General features: G+C 39.4%; 1 protein-coding gene across 1 annotated transcript in view; it reads right to left on the minus strand.

Moving 5' to 3' along the window:
* The window catches only part of CCDC141 (coiled-coil domain containing 141), a 219,016-nt gene that overhangs the window by 65,548 nt on the left and 136,881 nt on the right, over positions 1 to 16,587 (minus strand). Inside the window, exon 8 of the mRNA XM_025404910.1 lies at positions 15,143 to 15,315. Within this exon, the coding sequence (XP_025260695.1) occupies positions 15,143 to 15,315 (173 nt within the window). The remainder of the gene's footprint in view (positions 1 to 15,142; positions 15,316 to 16,587) is intronic.

Here is a 16,587-nt window from a genome sequence, read left to right on the forward strand (position 1 = left end):
CACACACACACACACACACACACACACACACACACACACACACACATAATCTTTTATGTATAGATAGCATAGTAGAAACAGAAAGCAGTAAGTGGTGACTGAGCTACAGGGCGTGTAGAGATGGCCAGAAGTTCCATTTCTGTGAGGCCATAGAGACCAACATATATGTTCTATTTGAAGGGTGCCATTGCTAGGATTCTTCCTGAAATTAGTAGCAGAGCTGAAATTCTCCACCCTCATTAGGGGAGGTTGAAAATTCTGCAGCCAACTGCTGTATGGATATAGCCAACTGCTATATCCATGGGGGCCATGGAATCAAACATGGCAGGCCATCAGGAACCACATCAAGCCCTCTTCTGGTTTTCTGACTGCATCTTCAAGAGCCAGAATATCTCCACAGATGCTTGTGACCCTGATCAAATAACAGAAGGGCATTTTATGCTGGACTGAAGGTACTATGAGTCCAGGTGGTCACTGCAAGGCTGCTAAGGAGGAAAGAGCAAAGAGAGAAGAAAGCAAGCAAAATAAAGTCAAAGAAAAAAACCCTTCCACTCCAAATGAGAGTGCAATCCAAAATCTCAAAACACATGAGGAAAAGCAAATCCAAGATACATTCAACAACCAAGAGATAAATGTACTCCAGTTGTAAAGAAAATAAGTACAGCAATCTGACAATGACTTTAAAGTAAATGCCTGAGATCGTCAGAGAGATTTTAAAAAACCAACACCCACAATAAAAGACCAAGAAATTTTGAAACAAAACCAGTCAGAAATAAAGCAAAATTTGATACAAAAAAATTAGAAATCACAGTAATAAAAACAATATATTTTCTAAAATAAGAAATCAATGAATGAAAAAAAGGGGAAATTGACAAAAGAGAAAATAGCCTGAGGACCCAGGGAGAATGCAACATGAGGAGTTAAAATAGTGAAAAAAAAAAAAAAAAACAAAGACAGGTAAGAGACTGGAAAGAGACCAAGAGGCTCCAACATTCTTCTAATAGAAGGTGTAGGAGAAAAGAAAAAAAGGTAATGGCAGAAAAGTAATATTTAAAAAGATAATGGCTGAAATTTTCTCATAATTTGCGACATGGTACTGAGATTAAAAGGGCACAGCAAGAGCTAAACAGATAAATGCCCACATTTGAGATTATTTGGAAAACATAAAAATATCTTTTAATGTATTTCTTTCCAAAAAGACTTTCTTTTCGGTAATCCCCTGGCCCTCCTTGCCTACTCCACCCCACATTAGTATTATGCCATATAGAGAACTTGGGCCCCACTTGTACCTACTTACTGTTATATTGTGAGGATACTCTGTCTTAAAATATTCTTCAAAACACCATTTGATAGGGACTTAGAATATTCCATTATGTGCTTTCCCTTAAACTATTCAAACATTTCCCTAGTTTCTGGAAATATTTAGGTGGTTTTCCGGTTTGCACTATTATAAATAGCACTGTGATGAGCATCTTGTTCATAAATATGTCCCCTCACATCTCTTTCTGTCTCTTTTCTTTGTCCTCTTCTCCCTAAACCCTGTAATATGAGAGGACTCCTCAACCACCCAGGGCAGGGATTTCTGCCTCTTTAGTCAGCCTTCCTCTGGAGGTTCTGTGGATCCAGATCTTTTTACTCTGGGATCTTTGCTACTTCACGTCACATCATCAGCCTTATAAATGAATACATTCATATTGCAGTGGTAAAGATACTTTATGAGAACCTAGTGTAGTTACTCCTGGATTTAATGGAAAGTGTGAGCTTTTGGTACTTTTCATACTAAAGAGTTTTAGAATGATAAAATCTTTAACAGCGTTAACAAGCCAAGATTGCAGTTATGACATTTACCCAGCCTCTAAAAAGAACAGCTTATTATAGACATGAAAATATTTGGAAAGTGGCTGGGTTAAGACTGTCATAAGAACTCAACTTTGTAATTTCCTAAATTTCACTATCTGACATTTACCATCTAAATGCATCATCAAACTCTTTTAAAAGCAGTTATTTTTAAGTTCTTTTTTTTTTTTTTTTTTTTTTTTTTTTAATTTATTTATTATTATTATACTGTAAGTTGTAGGGTACATGTGCATAACGTGCAGGTTTGTTACATATGTATACTTGTGCCTTGTTGGTGTGCTGCACCCATCAACTCGTCATTTACATCAGGTATAACTCCCAATGCAATCCCTCCCCCCGCCCCCCTCCCCATGATAGGCCCCGGTGTGTGATGTTCCCCTTCCCGAGTCCAAGTGATCTCATTGTTCAGTTCCCACCTATGAGTGAGAACATGCGGTGTTTGGTTTTCTGTTCTTGTGATAGTTTGCTAAGAATGATGGATTCCAGCTGCATCCATGTCCCTACAAAGGACACAAACTCATCCTTTTTTATGGCTGCATAGTATTCCATGGTGTATATATGCCACATTTTCTTAATCCAATCTGTCACTGATGGACATTTGGGTTGATTCCAAGTCTTTGCTATTGTGAATAGTGCTGCAATAAACATACGTGTGCATGTGTCTTTATAGCAGCATAATTTATAATCCTTTGGGTATATACCCAGTAATGGGATGGCTGGGTCATATGGTACATCTAGTTCTAGATCCTTGAGGAATCGCCATACTGTTTTCCATAATGGTTGAACTAGTTTACAATCCCACCAACAGTGTAAAAGTGTTCCTATTTCTCCACATCCTCTCCAGCACCTGTTGTTTCCTGACTTTTGAATGATCGCCATTCTAACTGGTGTGAGATGGTATCTCATTGTGGTTTTGATTTGCATTTCTCTGATGGCCAGTGATGATGAGCATTTTTTCATGTGTTTGTTGGCTGTATGAATGTCTTCTTTTGAGAAATGTCTATTCATATCCTTTGCCCACTTTTTGATGGGGTTGTTTGTTTTTTTCTTGTAAATTTGTTGGAGTTCTTTGTAGGTTCTGGATATTAGCCCTTTGTCAGATGAGTAGATTGCAAAAATTTTCTCCCATTCTGTAGGTTGCCTGTTCACTCTGATGGTAGTTTCTTTTGCTGTGCAGAAGCTCTTTAGTTTAATGAGATCCCATTTGTCAATTTTGGCTTTTGCTGCCGTTGCTTTTGGTGTTTTAGACATGAAGTCTTTGCCCATGCCTATGTCCTGAATGGTACTACCTAGATTTTCCTCTAGGATTTTTATGGTATTAGGTCTAACATTTAAGTCTCTAATCCATCTTGAATTAATTTTCGTATAAGGAGTAAGGAAAGGATCCAGTTTCAGCTTTCTACTTATGGCTAGCCAATTTTCCCAGCACCATTTATTAAATAGGGAATCCTTTCCCCATTTCTTGTTTCTCTCAGGTTTGTCAAAGATCAGATGGCTGTAGATGTGTGGTATTATTTCTGAGGACTCTGTTCTGTTCCATTGGTCTATATCTCTGTTTTGGTACCAGTACCATGCTGTTTTGGTTACTGTAGCCTTGTAGTATAGTTTGAAGTCAGGTAGCGTGATGCCTCCAGCTTTGTTCTTTTGACTTAGGATTGTCTTGGAGATGCGGGCTCTTTTTTGGTTCCATATGAACTTTAAAGCAGTTTTTTCCAATTCTGTGAAGAAACTCATTGGTAGCTTGATGGGGATGGCATTGAATCTATAAATTACCTTGGGCAGTATGGCCATTTTCACGATATTGATTCTTCCTATCCATGAGCATGGTATGTTCTTCCATTTGTTTGTGTCCTCTTTTATTTCACTGAGCAGTGGTTTGTAGTTCTCCTTGAAGAGGTCCTTTACATCCCTTGTAAGTTGGATTCCTAGGTATTTGATTCTCTTTGAAGCAATTGTGAATGGAAGTTCATTCATGATTTGGCTCTCTGTTTGTCTGTTACTAGTGTATAAGAATGCTTGTGATTTTTGCACATTAATTTTGTATCCTGAGACTTTGCTGAAGTTGCTTATCAGCTTAAGGAGATTTTGGGCTGAGACAATGGGGTTTTCTAAATATACAATCATGTCATCTGCAAAGAGGGACAATTTGACTTCTTCTTTTCCTAACTGAATACCCTTGATTTCTTTCTCTTGCCTGATTGCCCTAGCCAGAACTTCCAACACTATGTTGAATAGGAGTGGTGAGAGAGGGCAACCCTGTCTTGTGCCAGTTTTCAAAGGGAATTTTTCCAGTTTTTGCCCATTCAGTATGATATTGGCTGTGGGTTTGTCATAAATAGCTCTTATTATTTTGAGGTACGTTCCATCAATACCGAATTTATTGAGCGTTTTTAGCATGAAGGGCTGTTGAATTTTGTCAAAAGCCTTTTCTGCATCTATTGAAATAATCATGTGGTTCTTGTCTTTGGTTCTGTTTATATGCTGGATTATGTTTATTGATTTGCGAATGTTGAACCAGCCTTGCATCCCAGGGATGAAGCCCACTTGATCATGGTGGATAAGCTTTTTGATGTGTTGCTGAATCCGGTTTGCCAGTATTTTATTGAGGATTTTTGCATCGATGTTCATCAGGGATATTGGTCTAAAATTCTCTTTTTTTGTTGTATCTCTGCCAGGCTTTGGTATCAGGATGATGTTGGCCTCATAAAATGAGTTAGGGAGGATTCCCTCTTTTTCTATTGATTGGAATAGTTTCAGAAGGAATGGTACCAACTCCTCCTTGTACCTCTGGTAGAATTCAGCTGTGAATCCATCTGGTCCTGGACTTTTTTTGGTTGGTAGGCTATTAATTGTTGCCTCGATTTCAGAGCCTGCTATTGGTCTATTCAGGGATTCAACTTCTTCCTGGTTTAGTCTTGGAAGAGTGTAAGTGTCCAGGAAATTATCCATTTCTTCTAGATTTTCCAGTTTATTTGCGTAGAGGTGTTTATAGTATTCTCTGATGGTAGTTTGTATTTCTGTGGGGTCGGTGGTGATATCCCCTTTTTCATTTTTAATTGCGTCGATTTGATTCTTCTCTCTTTTCTTCTTTATTAGTCTTGCTAGTGGTCTGTCAATTTTGTTGATCTTTTCAAAAAACCAACTCCTGGATTCATTGATTTTTTGGAGGGTTTTTTGTGTCTCTATCTCCTTCAGTTCTGCTCTGATCTTAGTTATTTCTAGCCTTCTGCTAGCTTTCGAATGTGTTTGCTCTTGCTTCTCTAGTTCTTTTAATTGCGATGTTAGAGTGTCAATTTTAGATCTTTCCTGCTTTCTCTTGTGGGCATTTAGTGCTATAAATTTCCCTCTACACACTGCTTTAAATGTGTCCCAGAGATTCTGGTATGTTGTATCTTTGTTCTCATTGGTTTCAAAGAACATCTTTATTTCTGCCTTCATTTCGTTATGTACCCAGTAGTCATTCAGGAGCAGGTTGTTCAGTTTCCATGTAGTTGAGCGGTTTTGATTGAGTTTCTTAGTCCTGAGTTCTAGTTTGATTGCACTGTGGTCTGAGAGACAGTTTGTTATAATTTCTGTTCTTGTACATTTGCTGAGGAGTGCTTTACTTCCAATTACGTGGTCAATTTTGGAATAAGTACGATGTGGTGCTGAGAAGAATGTATATTCTGTTGATTTGGGGTGGAGAGTTCTATAGATGTCTATTAGGTCTGCTTGCTGCAGAGATGAGTTCAATTCCTGGATATCCTTGTTAACTTTCTGTCTCGTTGATCTGTCTAATGTTGACAATGGAGTGTTGAAGTCTCCCATTATTATTGTATGGGAGTCTAAGTCTCTTTGTAAGTCTCTAAGGACTTGCTTTATGAATCTGGGTGCTCCTGTATTGGGTGCATATATATTTAGGATAGTTAGCTCTTCCTGTTGAATTGATCCCTTTACCATTATGTAATGGCCTTCTTTGTCTCTTTTGATCTTTGATGGTTTAAAGTCTGTTTTATCAGAGACTAGTATTGCAACCCCCGCTTTTTTTTGTTCTCCATTTGCTTGGTAAATCTTCCTCCATCCCTTTATTTTGAGCCTATGTATGTCTCTGCGTGTGAGATGGGTCTCCTGAATACAGCAGACTGATGGGTCTTGACTCTTTATCCAGTTTGCCAGTCTGTGTCTCTTAATTGGAGCATTTAGTCCATTTACATTTAAGGTTAAGATTGTTATGTGTGAACTTGATCCTGCCATTATGATATTAACTGGTTATTTTGCTCATTAGTTGATGCAGTTTCTTCCTAGCCTCAATGGTCTTTACATTTTGGCATGTTTTTGAGATGGCTGGTACCAGTTGTTCCTTTCCATGTTGAGTGCTTCCTTCAGGGTCTCTTGTAAGGCAGGCCTAGTGGTGACAAAATCTCTAAGCATTTGCTTATCTGTAAAGGATTTTATTTCTCCTTCACTTATGAAACTTAGTTTGGCTGGATATGAAATTCTGGGTTTAAAATTCTTTTCTTTAAGAATGTTGAATATTGGCCCCCACTCTCTTCTGGCTTGTAGAGTTTCTGCCGAGAGATCTGCTGTGAGTCTGATGGGCTTCCCTTTGTGGGTAACCCGACCTTTCTCTCTGGCTGCCCTTAAGATTTTTTCCTTCATTTCAACTTTGGTGAATCTGGCAATTATGTGTCTTGGAGTTGCTCTTCTCGAGGAGTATCTTTGTGGCGTTCTCTGTATTTCCTGGATTTGAATGTTGGCCTGCCCTACTAGGTTGGGGAAGTTCTCCTGGATGATATCCTGAAGAGTGTTTTCCAACTTGGTTCCATTTTCCCCCTCACTTTCAGGCACCCCAATCAGACGGAGATTTGGTCTTTTTACATAATCCCATACTTCTTGCAGGCTTTGTTCATTTCTTTTTCTTCTTTTTTCTTTTGGTTTCTCTTCTCGCTTCATTTCATTCATTTGATCCTCAATTGCTGATACTCTTTCTTCCAGTTGATCGAGTCGGTTACTGAAGCTTGTGCATTTGTCACGTATTTCTCGTGTCATGGTTTTCATCTCTTTCATTTCGTTTATGACCTTCTCTGCATTAATTAGTCTAGCCGTCAATTCTTCCACTTTTTTTTCAAGATTTTTAGTTTCTTTGCGCTGGGTACGTAATTCCTCCTTTAGCTCTGAGAAATTTGATGGACTGAAGCCTTCTTCTCTCATCTCGTCAAAGTCATTCTCCGTCCAGCTTTGATCCGTTGCTGGCGATGAGCTGCGCTCCTTTGCCGGGGGAGATGCGCTCTTGTTTTTTGAATTTCCAGCTTTTCTGCCCTGCTTTTTCCCCATCTTTGTGGTTTTATCTGCCTCTGGGCTTTGATGATGGTGATGTACTGATGGGGTTTTGGTGTAGGTGTCCTTCCTGTTTGATAGTTTTCCTTCTAACAGTCAGGACCCTCAGCTGTAGGTCTGTTGGAGATTGCTTGAGGTCCACTCCAGACCCTGTTTGCCTGGGTAACAGCAGCAGAGGCTGCAGAAGATAGAATATTTCTGAACAGCAAGTGTACCTGTCTGATTCTTGCTTTGGAAGCTTCCTCTCAGGGGTGTACTCCACCCTGTGAGGTGTGGGGTGTCAGACTGCCCCTAGTGGGGGATGTCTCCCAGTTAGGCTACTCAGGGGTCAGGGACCCGCTTGAGCAGGGAGTCTGTCCCTTCTCAGATCTCAACCTCCGTGTTGGGAGATCCACTGCTCTCTTCAAAGCTGTCAGACAGAGTTGTTTGCGTCTGCAGAGGTGTCTGCTGCTTTGTTATTGTTTTCTGTGCCCTGCCCCCAGCGGTGGAGTCTACAGAGACAGGCAGGTTTCCTTGAGCTGCTGTGAGCTCCACCCAGTTCGAGCTTCCCAGCAGCTTTGTTTACCTACTTAAGCCTCAGCAATGGCGGGCGCCCCTCCCCCAGCCTCGCTGCTGCCTTGCCGGTAGATCACAGACTGCTGTAATAGCAATGAGGGAGGCTCCGTGGGTGTGGGACCCTCCCGGCCAGGTGTGGGATATGATCTCCTGGTGTGCCTGTTTGCTCAAAGCGCAGTATTGGGGTGGGAGTTACCCGATTCTCCAGGTGTTGTGTGTCTCAGTTCCCCTGGCTAGGAAAAGGGATTCCCTTCCCCCTTGTGCTTCTCAGGTGAGGCAATGCCTCGCCCTGCTTCAGCTCTCGCTGGTCGGGCTGCAGCAGCTGACCAGTACCGATCGTCCAGCACTCCCCAGTGAGATGAACCCAGTACCTCAGTTGAAAATGCCGAAATCACCGGTCTTCTGTGTCGCTGGCGCTGGGAGTTGAAGACTGGAGCTGCTCCTATTCGGCCATCTTGCTCCGCCCCCCATTTTTAAGTTCTTAAATGCTTAGTACAGTTCATATAAAATGCAGGCATAGACAAATCTACTAGGCAAAGGAAATGTGTTTGCTTTGTTGGAGAATGGAGATTGTTTTTGTTTGTTAAGATCTTTATACATATTTTCATTATGATAAGGGCTTTCCTTCAATGTCATGCCAACCCCTTAACATTTCAAATCAAGTCACCCAGTATGTAATACTAGAGTAATGTAATACTAAGCTAAGAAAGGTAAAAAGAGGTTTCTTGGGTGGTTTCAGCCCTTGGGTGATATCATAGTCTGAATGAGGACATGATACTGTCACAAATGAAATAACTAAAGAATGATTGAGCCCAGCACAGAATGAAAAGTGAAGCCATGAGATAGACATGACAAATAAAAAGGAATTAAAATAAACTGTTATGTGGTAGGTATTGATTCAGCTCATCTCGGCTTGAAGATGTAGACCCCATCTCAGCCTACCAAATACAGCAACTGTTCATAGCCCTCTTAGATTTCACCCTTTCACCTGGCCTGTCCTGATCTCAGACTTTAGGATTGTGTCTCCCTTCTCTGAAGAAGTGACCCCAACACCTACTGTACTCATGGTCCCCTCATTCCTGGAGCACACTTCCTTGATGTGTCGCTCCCTGACTGGACATGGGACAGGTTCTGGGGATTTGGAGTCAGTTTTATAAGGCTTTGATTGTCCCTGAGGCCTGGTGCTGCTATGTCATATAAGATGCTCATATGTACATTTAATAACTTCTGAAATGAACTGAAAGAAAAACTTTGTAGAGAAGTTGGGACTTGAGCTGAAGCTAGAAGCTAGAGTAAATTTTAAGTGCACTAAAATATACATTTTTTAAAAAGGATCCATGTTCATTTCGCCACCAGTCTTCTTGTTATTGATTAAAGCTGAATGAAAGGAGTAGAAAGACAAAAAGCTAGCAACCTAATAGTAGTTCAGATCAGCTCTTAAGTACTCACACAACCTCTTACTGCAAGGTTATAGGCAATAGGGCAAGTTATTAAACTTCTCTGTGCCCCAGTTTGCTCATCTGCAAAACAGGAACAATGATAATAGTAGTACCCATTTCACAGGGTGGTTTTGAGGATTAAATTAATTTATGTCTAGAGCACAGAAGTGTTTGCCATTATTGCTAACGAGTCATTGAACATAGTGTACCTCCCCCTCTCACTTTGTAGTCTTGTCTGACACCCTTCTCCCCCTGCCACCCCCTCCTCCAGCCACACCACCCTTGTCTCTGTGGCACCCTTACTATTGCTCTGCCTGGTCCACTCATCTCCCAGCTGCTTGCAGGGTAGCCCCCTTTGTTCTTAGAGAGTCCTTCTCTGACTACAATGTCTAAAATGATCTCCTGCTCAGTCACTCTATCTCATTTCCCTTTTACATTTTTTCATAGTACTCATTCCCGGGTAAGAGCATCTTAGGTATTCGATTTATTTGTTGGCTATTTCTTACCACCAGAATAGCATAATCACCATGAAGATGGACACTTCACCTGTCACATTCAATGTCTGGGAACATCTGATTTACAAAAGATGCTCAATAAATATTTCTGAATAAACAAATGAAGAAATGGATCATGTTCTGTCCAAAAAGTTCATAACCATGCACAATATCAACCAAAGGAGGTAGCAGTAACCAACACAAATGAAAATTGTGGGAAAAGAAAGCAAAATCCAATTAACTCCTGTTTTATGTCTCTATAAAATATGAAAGTATGAAGATCTACATTAAGAAGGCAGTAAGTGTTAGATCAAAACAGATAAGTCTTAAAGTTATACCAAAGCAAAATATTCAGTTAGGATGAGGCATATAAGCTTAAATCCACCATGATGAGGTAGAATGAAAACTTATACAGTCCTTTAGGCAGGTGTAGAAATTGAGTTAACTCTGAAGCAAGTTTATTTGTAAATTATATAATTTCATTTTAGCAAACGGGAAAGGCAAATGAATACTTCACAAGGTAGCCTGGTCTTGCTGGGTTTTTGTATGCTTTTCAGCTCTGAATTGGTAATTGAACTGAGAGAAAAAAAGGAGGTCCCTCATTTTTGTCCCATTATAGAAAATCTTACCCTCACACAAGGTCCTGGACCCAGCACTTCCAATCACCACAGATTCCTGTGTCTTAATAAGTGCAAAATTCTGCTTGGTAGCAGGCCATCTTTGGTTTTTCTTTAGACTTGGTTCTCAAGGATGATGCTTAGGGAGATGAGGAAGGCTGGAAGCCAGGGGCTTTTAACCTCACTATAAGTCTACGTTTGGCCATTTCTATGATTTAAGTATGGTTCGTCCCCACCAAAACTCATGTGGAGGCTTGGTTCTCAATGAGGTGGTGTTGGGAGGTGGTGTCTTCAGAGGTAAATAACATGGTCATTAAGATGGATTAATGTATTTTTCATAAGTCTGGGTTAGTTCTCTCAGGAATAGATTAGTTCCCACTAGAGCAGGTTGTTATAAAGCGAGGCTGCCTCTTGTGTTTTGCCCTTTTTTCATACATAACTGGTTTCCTTCCAGTTTTCCATCATGTCATGAGGCAGCATGAGGTTCTTACCAGAAGCTGACCAGATGTGGCCACCCAATCTTGGCCCTCCAGCCTCCAGAATCATGAGCTAGATAAACTTCTTTCCTTTACATACTACCAGTCTCAGATATTCTTCTACAGCAACAGAAAATGGACTGAGACAACTGTTATTGCATACACTTTTAGGCATCCTAAAGAATGCACTAAAATGCCTTTAAAATTAAAGTGGTTATGTGACAGATATTGTACTCCAAAAAGACAACAACTATTTAATAATGACTCAGAATTATCATCAGATTAAATGCAGGAAATAGAAAAGGCAAGAAAACATGTAAATAACCACAATTTACTTTGTGAAGCTGCTCAAACTTCAGATGTATTTGATTGCATGATAGTAAAACAGTGTAGGCCTGTTCCTAATAAAGTAGTAATTACCGAACAGTAATGAAAATGTCTCAGATTTACTAAGGAAGCTTCATTTCAGATAAACGTAAACTTCTGAGGTCCTATTTTTTGACTAACAGAAAAAAAAATCAGATCAAAGGGCCTCTGAAATTCCTACCTGCCCCAATACTAAATTATGCCTTTTATTACATTAAGGTAAGTGTTTATCTTCCCTATTTCAAATATTACCTTTCCAGTTAGTGAAAATGAATACAGTTTGATACAACTGACTATGCTGTAATCATTTGAAACAACCATATTACCCTCAGTATTTTTTTAAGCTCTTTATATAGAAAGTAAAAAAGTATAGTTATACACCATATAACATTGCAATCAACAATGGTGGTCCCACAAGATTATAATGCTGTGCTTTTACTGTACTTTTTCTATGTTTAGATACACAAATACCATTGTGTTTCATTTGCCTATAATATTCAGTACAGTAACATGCTGCACAAGTCTGCAGCCTGGGAACAACGGGCTAGCTTAGCTATGTAGTAGGCTATGCCATGTCTAAGTATGTGTAGGTGTGTGTGTAAGATGTGTGTAAGTGCACTCTATGATGTTCACACAACAGCAAAATCATGTAAGACTCATTTCTCCGAATGCCTCCTCACTGTTAAGCGATGTATCACTGTACTTGTTTATTGAGCCCTCTCTGTGCTGATGGTGGTGCACATAGACAGGGCTCAACAAACAAGTGAGTTTGTGCTCAACTGCTGGTGCTGTCTCATTCAATTTTTTAAAAACTCTATAAAATGTATATCTTCGTTTTACAAAGGGAAAACTGAGACTCAGAGAAATTAAGTTTAAATGTCATGGCATTGTTTTGGCACCCAGAATGTATGAATTAAAACTCCTTTAACATGAAGTCTTGGGTTTCTTATCCATACCAGTTTTTTGGTGTCTGGTAATAGGAACCTTAATATATTGTGTCCCATGAGTGTGGCTGGCACTCAGAAGTCTCAGAAGGTACTGTGATGTTCAGCAATATCTGCTTTGCTCTGTTGAAATTTACATTGATTTCCATTGCCAGCATTCTAAACTCCATCTTCACTCCAGCAGTGACTGCAACTTGAAATATTATCCTTACATTCTATTTCTTTCCTGTGATGGTGACTCAGTTCATTAAACACATAAATTATTAGATGAGGAAAGGGAGCAAATCCCAAACAGAATACATGGGATTGAGGTCAATAGCAATGTATGGCTCTAGTTTGTAACTGACAGTCTAATGCATTTCAGTTCAATTTTTAATGGGTTTTTATTCTACATCTACCTTCTGAATCCAAAAATGTCCTTTGCCAAGAAACAATTTTATTTTATCTTCAGCTTCTCCTGTGAAATGAAGATAGTATTGATTTATAAAATATTATAAAATCTCAAGGAAACCAAATGCTTTGGAACTACAATGTTGACAGAAACCATATTGCTAAAGATTTTCTTAAACTCACTTACCTAAGCATTAATTCAAGCTTTTTGAAATGGTACCTAATTATTTCTTCTTCTATTGAAACCAGTCTGCATCACGAAAAACAGGATTGTAGCTGTCTCTTTGAAAAATGATAATTATGTTAAAATTAAGACCAAAAAGAGCAAAAGAAGTAAAAAGAAAACTGGTATGGATAAGGAAACTAAGACTAATGTCAAGGGAGTTTAATTTCATACATGTGGAGTGTCAAAAACAATGCCATGACATTTCAACTGAACTTCTCTCAATCTCAGTTTCCTGTTTATGAAATGAAGATGTCTATTTCATAGAGTTTTTTGTTTGTTTGTTTGTTTTTTGTAGTTGAATGAGACAGCACCACTCTTGGCACATAAAGAAGCAAATAAACATATCAGCCATTATAAAATGATGCCTAAAAATAGTCAGTAAAACCTCATAGAATGTATATAAAATAAAAGCAGCTTTCCTCTTATATGTAAGTTTTGAAAACAAAGAATTACTGATGAGAGCAAACAGGATAAAATTCAGCAGTAAAAAGTTGTGACTACTTTTCTAACTCCAGGAGTCAAGCATCAAAACTGAATCGGGAACTTCAGTTTCTGGTCGAGAGGCAGGGACTGGATTTACCCTCATATCTTAACCAACTAGAAAAACAAGTACAGGAACAATGGTTTTCAGACACTGAACAATTAGTAGCACAGGGCAGTGATCAGTTGGAGAAGGAAAATACATGAGATGAGCCTTATGATTGCACTAGTTTACTGCCTGGAAGGTAATTTTTAGATCAAAGCTCAGAGAGGTGGAACCTAAGCAGAGCCCAGAGTTCTTGCTGAGTTGAGAAGACAGGAATCAGGCTTTGAGTCAAGGCATCTCAAATTTGTGGGCAGGGTACCAGACAGGAAGGAGTAACCCACAAACAGAACTCCAGAGATTTGGGCAGAGGTCTTCAGCTACATGGTGATCTCCCCATGCGTGACAGGAACCTTTCCACAGCCAGGGAACGTGTCACAAGCAAAGAGTAGCCTGACCAGAGAAATAACATCTGTCCGTGCTTTGAGACCCATTTGTTAAACTGAGATTGGACCATTTTAAAATTATAACTGGAAACCTCACCGCTTAATTCAGTCATCATATGACTCAAATCAATGTCCAACATGTACCCCGAGTCTAGGCACAATAAATGTCTCTTCCACCCCATAGGACGTTTTCTATATTGCTCAAGACATTTATACATTCTGGAAAAGCTGGAAAAGAGCAGAAGGAGGAGTTCCAGTATCCATATTTTGTGCCTGGATGGGAGGGAACACCTTGAAACTCCTGAAGCCTAGTGGACACCCCTATTACCTACTGCATGGCTTGGAGCTAAAGTAAAGAAACTTAGTAAAAAACACAGCTATTCATTTTTCAAAGGGGAGAATCCCTTGTCTTCATAGCCTCAACTTTTTGGCTTTTATTGGAAGACCGTGGATTATTTCTAATCTTAGACGTGCATGGTCCTATAGCAAATATCACAAACACTGGGTTAAATACCTCTGTCCAGATTCAGACTGTCTTCTGGAAAGAATGTTCCCCAAACCCAAAGTTACCAAATCAACACCTTTAAATACATCTAAAGTAGAACAGAACAAGGATTTAAACTGAAATAAAATGATTTTTATCACATTTCACCTATTTCATGGTTCTTCAAACTGAATGTCTTTGAGTTTCAAGGAGATTGCAGACATGGAAGGTGAAAAAGTGAGTTTAACCCATTTATAGTATTTTTTTTTTGTCTCTGTCAAAAATGTAAGCCCTGCTTTCATTTCTTTCTGGTCAATACGCATTCCACTATCTGCTCCGTCATTTCCTCTTTGTCTTCCAATCCCTGGTCTTTCCCATACTTTCCTACTGCATTCTCTCTCTCTTTCTCAAGGTCTTTCTCTCTATTCATACCCACTAAGCTCAACACTGATGCATTCACCAAATGTGCTCATAAAACAGGCCCACCTAGAGCACTGCTCAAAAGCATGCAGTCTGGTGCCCATGCCGTTGGATTAACAATTGTCACTGTTTACTTAGGGTTTTGCATGGTGAGCCACCAAGGTCTAACTGGAAGGAAATTCTGGTATTTTATTTTCTTCCAGTAAGAAAAAAACAGGACAGGATAGACTCATGACTCATGAACCAAAGGGAGGGAGCTATTCCATAAAGATGCTAGGGTTTGAAAAGCCTTGGGAACTAAAGCTCCATTTCTTATTTTGTCCATTCTCTTTCCCCTCCTCAGAAATGAGTGAACAGAAAGCTTTAGCATATGTAAGTCTCCAGGCTTAGAATATGTCCTCACTTCTGGATGAGCAATGGCTGTGTTCAGAATAGCTGTTGATCAAACTTCAATAGATCCTTTTAAGCCACATCATAATGCGGCAAAACATCAGAACCAGAAAAAGACAATCATACATCTTATTTTTTAGCAGGTTGTGGAAACTGTGAAAAAGCTTGTTACACCAAGAAAGAAATCAACTTTACTCACCTGCAGGAGTCTACTTGGCTGATTAAGGTTTGTCCCTTTTGCAAAGCATCAGCTGTGCAGTCTTTAATTTTTCTGTGTAATTCCTCATGCCTCGCTGCCAAAACAGCCAGACTTAAATCCTCTGATTTAAGGAGCTTAAGGTAAGCTTCAACTCTTCCAAGTACATCAAATGCCTGCCAAAGAAAACATACTTTCATTTTCTGCTTTTCTTGTTTAAAATCTACATCAACATGTACACGAAACACTAGCAATTAAACCAGGCCAAACAATTTATTAGTTTCATTATAACAAAAAACAACTAGCTTAATCTTGGAAGATTGTTGGAAAACAGCTGTATAGTTTTTTAGGGTTCCATTTAGGGAAACTGATCATAGCTTAGTTCAGCATAAATAAATGTCAATATCATAAAATCACCAAAATAGTTTACATTGAGAATGTATCTATACAACACAAAGAGTTATAACTGTATAGAATTTGGAGTCAGTCTGGTTTATTTTGTGCATTTTATACTGTACAGAAATAACAGATGAGTTATTTAAATATATCATGCAGGTTTTAATGGCAAGAATGTTTCTCTAATATTCTTTAGAGGAAATTTCCCAGTAAATTCCACTTTGCTCTTGAAACACTGTAGGAAAATATCTAAGAAATTATGAATGTCCTTTTTTTCTCTTGCTTTTGCAGATATAAGACCTTCAGCCTACTCCATCCAATGCATCCATCTGTCTTCAGAAGAGTGTAGAATTCTGTTCTGGTGCTGTGCAAAGAGTAAGACCAAGGTACTATTTAGCTTCTGACATGCATAAATAGGATTATGCAGAAAAAACATAGCCTTGCAAACCAAGATATTGTCTTGAGAGAAGATTTTTAAATTCCTTTATTTTCATCCTTTATTAGCAGATCAACAACCCAGCATGCAGGATTAAGCTTATAGAATTAACATAAAGTAGAGAGGAGTTAGCCACTGGGCCATTAAGGCTTAGCTGGTATTAACATGGAGGAGTGTATGATACAAAGGCAATGAAAGAAGATCGTGGGAATATGAGGAGAAAGAGAGAAAGCAGAGTGCAGTCGTCTTTGTAGGTCTCCTGATATCTCACCTAATGTCTCTAGGAATAATTTTGACCTAGAGAACAAATGGTACATTGAAGAAAATCTGAATGGCATGGGAGATCTTGCCACATTGCCCTTTAGCACTACTGGAAGAAGCCACCTTAGGGAATGTTCCATACCAATCTGGAAAATAGTCCTAATAGTCAGGCAGGGGCCTTGAAGTGTAGCCTCCCTGGGTTGCTGAGTTGGAAGCCAGTGAGCTTGCCAGGAGCTGACCAGTAGAGCAGGAAGACCCCACAGAAGACCCTAGGTAAGGATCCCAGACCAGAAGAAATGAGAATAGGTGGGCTCATGAGTCCTGTACTACTAAGACCTAAAGGAGACCAGGCAAG

This window comes from Theropithecus gelada, chromosome 12, assembly GCF_003255815.1.
Source record: "Theropithecus gelada isolate Dixy chromosome 12, Tgel_1.0, whole genome shotgun sequence".
NCBI classification, from domain to species: Eukaryota; Metazoa; Chordata; class Mammalia; order Primates; family Cercopithecidae; genus Theropithecus; species Theropithecus gelada.